At 35.9% G+C, this 10,006-nt stretch overlaps 1 protein-coding gene across 1 annotated transcript; it reads left to right on the forward strand.

Moving 5' to 3' along the window:
* The first annotated feature begins 6,520 nt into the window (after positions 1-6,520).
* LOC126481439 (enhancer of polycomb homolog 1) lies at positions 6,521-9,648 on the forward strand. The gene has a single exon (XM_050105196.1). The coding sequence runs from the start codon at positions 6,696-6,698 to the stop codon at positions 8,532-8,534; it is 1,839 nt and encodes a 612-aa protein (XP_049961153.1). The 5' UTR covers positions 6,521-6,695; the 3' UTR covers positions 8,535-9,648.
* The last annotated feature ends 358 nt before the right edge of the window (positions 9,649-10,006 follow it).

A 10,006-nucleotide genomic window follows, 5' to 3' on the forward strand; every position in this document is an offset into this window, starting at 1 on the left:
TGAATACAATGCTAGGGCCAGCTTAGGTACTGGCTGGAGTTGTTCCTAGCGATTGGTAAACACTGCTGGTCTGATGGTCTAGGTGTGCTTATAAAGCCAGGTCAGCGGAGTGCTACCTGAGGCATATGAGTTCCGATTGGTGGAACACAGTCACATGTTGTCTGGCGAAATAGTTCCAAGTTTATTTGGAAATTCTATTATTGGTTCTAACCGCTGGCGATTTTTGTCTGCGCGCTCCTGAAAGAGCGACACCCGTCTTGCCTGTCGGTTGTGCGGGCCCTCTAACAACAAGGGGCCGCTAAGACAGCTACAGATCCCCAAATGTGTAAACCACTATGTCAGTAACACAGTAATGTCCGATTAACAGGAATATTGTTAATTTAATTATGTCTGCAAGCGCTGTAAAGATTGACCACATCCCATCTTCCACATCCTCATCCAGTAAAGCAATACCCACTAGCAGTGTGATCTAGCAGTGCTGTACTAGATACGAATGCCGTTAAGCAGTCAAATGGTAAGTTAATTTTTATCCTGGGGTTTCGGAGTACTTGAATAATAGCCATCCATGTATGTGTCAGTACCACATCTTAAAGCATGGACCCTCCCTTACAGCACCACATCACATGCACGGGAGATGCCAGATACCAAGCACGCTCAACATGCATCTTGAAGCAGTGTGCTCTCGCTCGAATTTAGTGATAAGCGAGCCACATTAACTGTATATATAGTTGGACATTAATAAGAGGTCTGTTCAAAAAAATCCGTAAAATTCGTAATTTCGTGCCAATGATGTGTTAAAGTGAAATGCGCTTGGTATCCCTGCACACGCCTAAATTTAATGTGTAGCTGCCGGAAGTTTCATTGTTTTATGTCTGTTGGTTATTTTTCAGTGCTGTGTTGCACAGTTTGTGAATTTCGAGATGGCAGAGTTAGAGGAACAACGCGTCTGAATTAAATTTTGCGTGAAATTCAAGAAAACTTTATACAGACACACCAAATGATGCAGGAAGCCTGTGGTGATGAGTGCTTCAGACATACTCAATGTTACGAATGTTTCACCAGGTTTAAAAATGGTTGGATGGAAGTTAAAGATAACCCCCATTCAGGACACCCTTCGACGTCTATGGTTGATGCTGATGGCATGTCACGAAATCATGACACAGCATCTTGGAATGCATTGTGTTGCCTCCAAGTTTGTCCAACAGCTCATGAGTCGAGAGCAGAAAGACCTTTGCCTCGTTATCTGTGAAGAGCTTTTAGATCACGCAAATGAGAACGAGATGTTCCTTAAGAGAATCATAACTGGTGATGAAACCTGTGTCTACAGTTATGATGTCGAGACCAATGTTCAGTCTCCACCATGGGTCGGGAAAGATTCTCCAATACCAAAAAAAGATCGTCAGTTCAGGTCTAATGTCAAAACTATGCTGATAGTTTTCTGTGACTTTGAAGAATTAACTCACAATGAATTCGTACCACAGGGACAAACTGTTACCCAATGGTACTATCGAGTCATGTTTGATGCCTGCAAGAAAATGTGAGGAGGAAACGGACATAAATGTGGCGAGATAAATCACGGATCTTGCATCACGATAACGCACTCGCACATTCATTCTTGATGGTGCGTGGCTTCTATTGCACAGAAAACGAAGTCATTGTGCTGCCTCAGCCTCCATACTATTCACACCTGGCCCCTGTGGACTTCTTTTTATTTCCTTTGTTGAAAACCTCGCTGAAAGGATGAAGATTTGCAACGATAGACGAGATAATAGAAAATTCACAGGCGGCACTTCACGCGACCCAGTAAGAGGCGTACCAAGACTGCTATCGGAAGTGGAAACGATGTTGGGAGTGGTGTATCAATTATGGAGGAGAGTATTTCGAAGGAGACCATGCACAATAAGTGAAAGGCAAGCGTAGAAAAATTTTGTGGAGAAAGCTCCGGAAGTTTTTGAACAGACCTTGTATGAACCGGAAAACCTCTTGAAATGCAGTTACAGTTTGAAACAGTGCAGCCTTCAGATATGGCTACCTAGCACAGTTAGTGGGCAGTCTTATAACCATACATCTGTGTAAACAGCAAACTGACAATGGCTGTGGCAAGTCTTCTGGTCCAGGTTACATTCCACTTACATTAGTAACTAGAAAGTGTAGGTTATGCAGAACCTATTCTTTCTAGCTACTATAGTCCATTTTTTCAGGTCAAACTTGCGTAGTTTCATTAAGAAACGTATATTTTATAATAAATTACGTAGAAAATTAATAAAAATGAATATTTTTTCTTCTCAGATTTACTTATTATAAAACAATTTTTTTGTTCTAAAGGTGAACATAGAAAAATAAATTTAATGTTCTTTTTGTAAATGATGCACATAAGAAAAATAATTAATTCATTCTCACAAAGAATAATTCATATTCAAATTTTACTGGCTCTCCAGTTCAGCGTATTTGATTATTTAACTGGGCAGTAGAATTAGTTTAAATAAAAAATTCGTTCTCAAAAAGGCGAAAAACCTTCGATGCGTTATGAAGGAAACCCAGAGAGCTTTTCCTAGATGTAACTCTCTTTATTTCATTTTACCCTCTGGGTTTTTGCGAAGTCCATCTCAAAGTCTAGGTAGCCATCCTTCTTGTATCTGGTCTCGTCATCTTCAGTTGAGGAGGCAGAACTCGAACAGCAGTGACTTGATGATTGATGATCCCCATTCCTTGGGTGGACAGCCCACTCCTGGCCTGGGGCACTTTGGGAGTAAATTCGACTGCAGTTTGTATATGTAGTTGGAATATGAATGACAGAGTCCTTTCTAAAAATGCTGTTTTCACCATTTTATTTTGGGCGTAACTAAATTATTTTCTTCACATTTTCGTATTTTATTTGAAGTGGTGAAACGTAAGTGACGTGTAATGTTCATTCACAACACTCAAAATAAGATTTAAAAAGAATGTGAAATGTTAAAAACGAAGGATATTCCATACTGTTGTAAGTGGCGACTGCTTCAGCAACTTCTCTAAATGAAGTTATTGACTGCTTAATGAATGGTGTAGATAGAATGGAGAAAAAGCCAGCAGGCGACATTATCTCATTTCCTCTGATGCTAGCACTGACGAAACAGTTCCGCTAGCTATATTATTTGCCTGGATGAATGGGGAAAAGCATCGATCTCACACAAAATATTAACCGAAATTGAAAATTCAAAATGATAATGTAATATACAAAACAAGAGCTATCTGAAATATCGTATTCTCATTGACATACTAAATTTTTTCAGTTTTTATGTCGTCTATCTTTCGGAAAATGCTTCTAAAAATGTAAAATTGAAGTTAACAGTTCCATAACTTTTTCTAGTTTTTATTCATTTGTATAATTGAAAATTTTCAGTAAGTATTCAGTGCTGTGCATTGTAAGTTAAATTTTTCTTACCTTATATTGTTACATATGCTGAGGTATCTGAAGGAATTTTTCCATTAAAAGTTTCGCAAAGTTTCGTAGTTGTCTTCTGACTTGCAACAATATTTTTTCTATGAGTTGTGTTAATCACATAGATAGGATAGTACATTATGAAATTATAGAGTTATGGGAGTGTCTGATTTGAGTGGTGTAACTCGTTTGAAATTGATAAATGCATCGTATATTCTGAGAAAATTATGTGGAGGATTAATATTCCACATCTCCTGAGGGAAAATTTCGTTTCTTCCGTTTTTCATGTATATATTCTCTAGATTAACATGATCGAGTAATGAAGAGTCAAGTAACTGATTATTTTTACACTTTATCATGTAACAAATGCGAAATATGGCGTATCAGTTTCTGCAGAGTTATAATGTAACAAGTTCAAAATTTCTCTTACAACTCAATCCTGCAGCTATTACAGTTTGAGGTTTATAAAAAGATATCGAAATTTTTGGATTTTTCAAAATATTTTCTCGTTGTTCTAACATGTAATTTGGTTCATATTTAACAATTGGGACACGAATTTCCATCGATTCCATTACAATTTTTCCTTCCTTATGAAGTGTATCTGTAATTTCAACTTTAGCATCATTATAATCAGTCTATCTAAGAACTGCGTCTCCAGAAATAGAAGACCTTGTAAAAAATATTGTTAAATCTCCTCCCCACATAATTTATTTATAATCTTTAAATAATCCACCAAAGAAACCAAGTGGATAAAGTACCTCGTTTTTCTTATTCATTATTTCTCCATTATTAAGAATATATTCTTCCAAGCTGATTTTATCAGTAAAAGATGAAGTCAAATATAACATAGCTGTTGATGAAGTAAAAACATGTTCGATTCTAGATAACATATTATTTCCTTTCTTTATGGTCACAAAATCAAACAGTATTTCCATATTATTATCGATTAATTTTTTATTGAATTTTTTATCACATGTTGGATAGTCTGATTCTGATCCATCAAAATTAGCTATAACATTTCTAAAGTTCATGTATAATTGTGCATGATTTGTATAAAGCCATCCATCACCAATATTTATTTCAACCTCTGTATCCTTGTTGGCTGCATTTACATTGTTTTCTCATTCACAGGGAATGAGTAAAACCGATAACTCTCGATTTTGTTCATGTATTATTAAGGATAAAATTTATGAAGACATTTTTAAAGCAGCTGTCACCCAAAGTCAATTAGGTTCTTATTTTCATGGTTTACAGTAATTTCTAAAATTTTGAATAGGATAAAAAATAGGAATAGTTGCAGGATAATATGGTTTATAAGATATTGGTCTTCCAAATTCTGCCTTAGGCTTGAGTGAAACAATAATATTAGTTTCTTGATGAACATGATACTAATGCTTTACAAACATTCCATCAGCTAGATTAAATTTTTATTAATTAGTTCGAACAGGATAATTTTAGGAACATTGTTTCAAACATTCTTTTTATTAGTTTCAATAATTTGATTATTAAATCCTATCACACTTGCAATATTACCTTCTTTGATATCCATATACAACTTAAGATCACTCTCAATAGTAACTCTATTTAAAATATCGTCAGCTTTAATGCAAATACTTGGCTTTCTTGAATGAATAAATTTTTCTTAATTTCTATCGTTTCTCCATCGTGATAAGGTTGATTACCTTTTGAAGTAATATTTGGAGTTAAAAAGTTGTATAAAAACCAACTAATGTAAAATTTTTACAAGTTTCTCTTATTGGAACAGTTAATCTTTTTTTAAGAACAGGTGACTTATCGCTAAACTGAAATAGACAAACCATTTATACTACTAAAATTTTATTTAAATAAATGACAGATTGGAAACCAAAAATAAGAATTCCAGAAAAATAAATCAGAAAGTAAACATGGTCAAGTTTTATCTGTAGCCCTATCCTTGGCTTTACATCTTTTGTGCTATTTCTTTACAGAGGCCACATACCATGGAGGATTCGCCCAATTACCAACTGTTCGACTAGGTATATATCTATCCAGCGCTTGGTCAATTTTTTTAAATTTTATTTTATTTTTAATATGAGCCACATCATATGCTCCCACCCAGAGCTGTACACTTTGTGTTCTACCATTAGGTTTGACATCACTGCATCATTACCTAGGTTATTGAGCATGTAAATCTTCCTACATGTTTTAGTTACCCTTTGTATTTACAATGATTATTACTACAAAACTGGCTAATGCCAGTTTCCATATAGAAATCCTCCAAACTGGCATGTCTGTTTATTGCAATTCACAAAATGGAAGTGAAGCATTGTCGTAGCAGCCCTGATGTCAGATTGTGTAGTATTACATCATGAAATGATGTCTGTTTAGTGTGTACAACAAATGAATAAATTGGCTTTTTAAAAAATTTACATTATTAAATGATACTATTGTATACTTGGGATAAACCAAATGAGGTTGCAAACTTGTGTTTTATTTGGGAGAGTCCATTCTCCCATATAAAAGACCAGTTTGCAACCTCATTTTGTTGCAAATGGATTCTCCAATGTCCACCTGACAGTCCTAATTTAAGTTTTTCTTTGTTTCCCTGATTTTGACAAATGTGACACAGCTTTCTTCTAACGGCAGGGCATGGTTTTTTGTTCAAGGGACTTATGCAGAGATTATTCATATTCTAAGGTCACGACCGAATATATCTCATTTATGTTACTTTTCTTGTGCTTTATCTGTAGTTCCGAGGTATGTCTAACACCCTTGTAAAAGTGATCCAAGAATGAATTACGCTAGTACTGTTATTACTATTAAAACAGACCGGTTGAGATCCTCTCTGCTATATTTGGTTTGCTATCGTTTGTTCTGACGCATGTTATACAGAACCGTACAATATTTAATATATATTGTCAACTATAACTTATAAACAGCATAAAGAGCGGTGATGACAAAAATTTTTGGATGACATACGAAAGTCTCTACTCCTTTTATCGTTCTCCGCATTCTCCTACCCATAGATCATAGAATGGTCTATGCTCTTAGCTTTGGTGACATGACTGTGAAGGAAGATCTTTGATGTGTAGTTTTCTTTCGGTGTATGTAGAATCTTTGCAGAAGCGTTTTCTGTGCAGAGTTGTTTCTGTGTTTACAGTTTTGTCGATGTTTGTTTATGTTTGTATAATTTTGCGGTGCACTGAATGAAGCAGAATTCTTTTAGTGATTTGGTGTTGCTGTCACGTTGGGGACACAGTTTCTTTTGGGTAACGAAGATATTCAGTATTATACAAACATGGTTAAATTATCATTTCGAGCACGAGCGCTTGATGCAACAAAGCCAATGCCAATATATTTGGCAGAAGAACTGCCTGATTTGCCCGATTATACTGCAATTAACAGAGCTGTACCTCAAATGCCTAGCGGTATGGAAAAAGAAGAAGAAAGAGAGCATCATCTACAAAGAGCAATATGTAGTGGGCTTATTATTCCAACTCCTGAGGTGCATGACATTGGAGACGAAGAAGTATACAATGAACTGTACCCAGCAAACTTCGAAATGCCAAGGCAGCTTATTAGGATGCAGCCTATTGCAATGGAGCAAGATGTCATAGAGTATGATATGGACTCAGATGACGAGATATGGCTTAAACGCACCTCGAAATTGGATCTAACACCAGTAAAATTTGAAGAAATGATGGATAAATTGGAGAAGGCTTGCGGGCGAACTGTTCTGTCGGCTGCTGAGGCCAAACGATTGCTAAAAGAAGACGAAGATTTAGCTATTGCTGTTTACGATTATTGGTTAAACAAACGGTTGAAATTGCAGCAGCCGCTAATACCAAACGTAAAAACAGAACACAGGTTAGGTTCTCTTCCAAACAATCCCTATGTAGCATTTAGAAGAAGAACCGAAAAGATACAGACAAGGAAAAATAGGAAAAACGGTGAGACGTCTTATAAGAAAATGCTCAAACTGAAAAGAGATCTTAGCAGAGCTGTCTCTTTGCTTGAGCTTGTTAAACGCCGCGAGAAAACTAAGAAGGAGGGCATTCGTCTTACTTTCGAGATATTTAAAAAGCGCTACGAAGCTAGTGACTTTTCTGGCCAATTGTTGGAAGAAGTTTCGGCAATGAAACAGGCACAGCCTAAGTTTACATCTCCTTTTTCGAGTCAGTTTGGTTTAAGTGCACATGATAGTCGTAAAGGAAAGATGATTGGAAGTGATGCATCTCTTAAAGTCAAGCGACATTACAAGAAAAGGAAACATAAAATGGGAAGCTCATCAGGTGCAGGGCTTTCGATTGGTGGTGATTATCTTCATTATGGTTCCTCATCAAAACTGCAGGATATTGGCACTTCAGGTGATGAAATTGATAGTACAACAGCAAGGACTATGGCTTTAACAGAATCAACTGTTTCAGACGAAGAACAAGATCTCTGTGAAGGCCCTTTTGCTTTCCGTAGGAAGGAAAACTGTTATTACCATGCTTCATTGTGTGGTACCTTCAACAGCCGCAACAGCACGAGTAAAGATTCGACAGTTGTATCGAATGCTGCAGGTATTAGTAAAATTCGGTGCAGAGTAGGAAGAGGAGGGAGGATTATATTTGACCGAGGGGATGTTTTATCTCTCCATGATGACGATTCAGTGGGACTACTTCCTAACAATTATTCAAGTTATAAGGTGAAACCATTGTCTGTGTTAAATTTTAAGACTGATTCCGAAGTTAGTAGCGATGAAGAGGAATGGCTCCCTCGACCAGTGAATGATAGTGACAGTGATACAGTGTTTGTGACCCTGTTGCAGAAAAATTCAGATGGTGACTTCGATGCATCAGCATTTTCTGATGTAGCGTATAGTGAACAAGAGGCTTTCACGGAGGACGAATGTGAAAATAAAAGTATTAGTGGTCAAACTGACCCATTACAAGTGATTATAAATGGTGGAAAGGTGTCCTATGAAGACAGACTTGTTGACAGAATAGGCTGTTCATATTTCAGTGTAGATTCAAGACCGAGTGTTGCTAGTGCATTAACTGCTCCTGTAGCGGTGCTGCCGTCGGCTGAATCATATTCTAGCTCTGCTCTCCCAATGCAAGATGTTGCTGTAAAGACTGAAACTGAGCACTAAAAATTTTTAGTGGTTATAATTTTCCCCTACAGGTCCTTGCTACATTGTTGCACATCCCCATGGCTCCCATGATTTTATGAAAACATTTATTTAAAAATATTCAGGAATAAAGTTACAAAATTGTTATGTTAGTGTTTCAAAATCTTGGAAGCATGAATGCAAGATTGTGATAAGTTGGGTAAAAAATATGTGCTGTATTTGAACTTGACATTGGTTTGCTGCAGAGCAGCTGCTCAAGGAAGCATGAAAAACAACTCCATCTTTGTAAAGGCTCTTGTCAAAGAGTAGGATTTTTTCCCTTGCTCAAAAATATGGCTCATGCTGAAGAGAAAGTTCCTTATTATAATTTTTAATTTGATAATGATCGTTTTTAGTGGTTCAGTAAAACAAGGCAATTTTAATTTATAGTTACTCAACACTTACTAAATTTTATCGTTTATTTTATAGAAAGCAATTTCAGATTACAGGTGAAAATTAATTGTTATGTGCAATGATATGTTTAATCTCTGTGATTAATGTGAAAGCTTTATACTTCTACGCCACAATTTTTATGATTATTTTGGCTTTTGAGGGAAATATATTTTTGCAGTGGAAGAAATATGAAATGCGTTACTTACTGACTTTCATTAAACATTGTTGACTTAGAGCAAGTGCCAGGATACAACTGTAATAAATAACACATTGTTTGGTGACATTTGAGCTAGGAAATAATGACAGCAGATAAAAATAGGATGAATGATGGCTTCAGAAACTAAGTAGTCATGTTCTTATGATCTGGACAAACACTGTAATTGGTAAATGCAGTTGAGGAATTTGTGCATACTGTGTATTTGTAACATCAAAACAACAGTTCCATTCTTGAACATCATTTGATGACAAGCAATCAATTGTTGAAAATACTAATGCATGCTGAGGTCTTCATATCTAGTCAATATATAAAAGTATTGCTCTCTACATTATGCCCCATATTTTACTTTACTTTACACTGTGGGATCAATCATTATGAATGTTTCTGTTTGTCACGCAAAACTGAATTCAGTATAAACTGGAAAGCTTCTGATTTTTAAAAATGTGCCTAAGGAAACTTCAAAATAAATTTAACAGTGCAATGTTACTTGTATAATATGTACTAAATGTGCGCAGTACTACTTCATCTGTCATTTAATGGTCCTGAAATAATTATTATTTTGGGTTTTCAGAGCATTCTAAGTTATAACATCTTGGCAGATTATTGCAGTACAGAAAGATGACATTTGTTATTAATAGATCTTTGACTTCTAATTGCATTGCATTGCTGTTACATAGTAGTAGTGCAATCTGGCAAGAACTGTGAATTAAAATCTCAGAGTTTCAAATGTACGGTTTCATTGTTTTATTAACAACTAACTCTGAATATGCATACATTTGTTTTGTTGGTGCAATTATTAAAAGAGACAATGGTTCAAAGGTATACAATCAGCTTTTCCTTGCAC

Source organism: Schistocerca serialis, chromosome 5, assembly GCF_023864345.2.
Source record: "Schistocerca serialis cubense isolate TAMUIC-IGC-003099 chromosome 5, iqSchSeri2.2, whole genome shotgun sequence".
NCBI classification, from domain to species: domain Eukaryota; kingdom Metazoa; phylum Arthropoda; class Insecta; order Orthoptera; family Acrididae; genus Schistocerca; species Schistocerca serialis.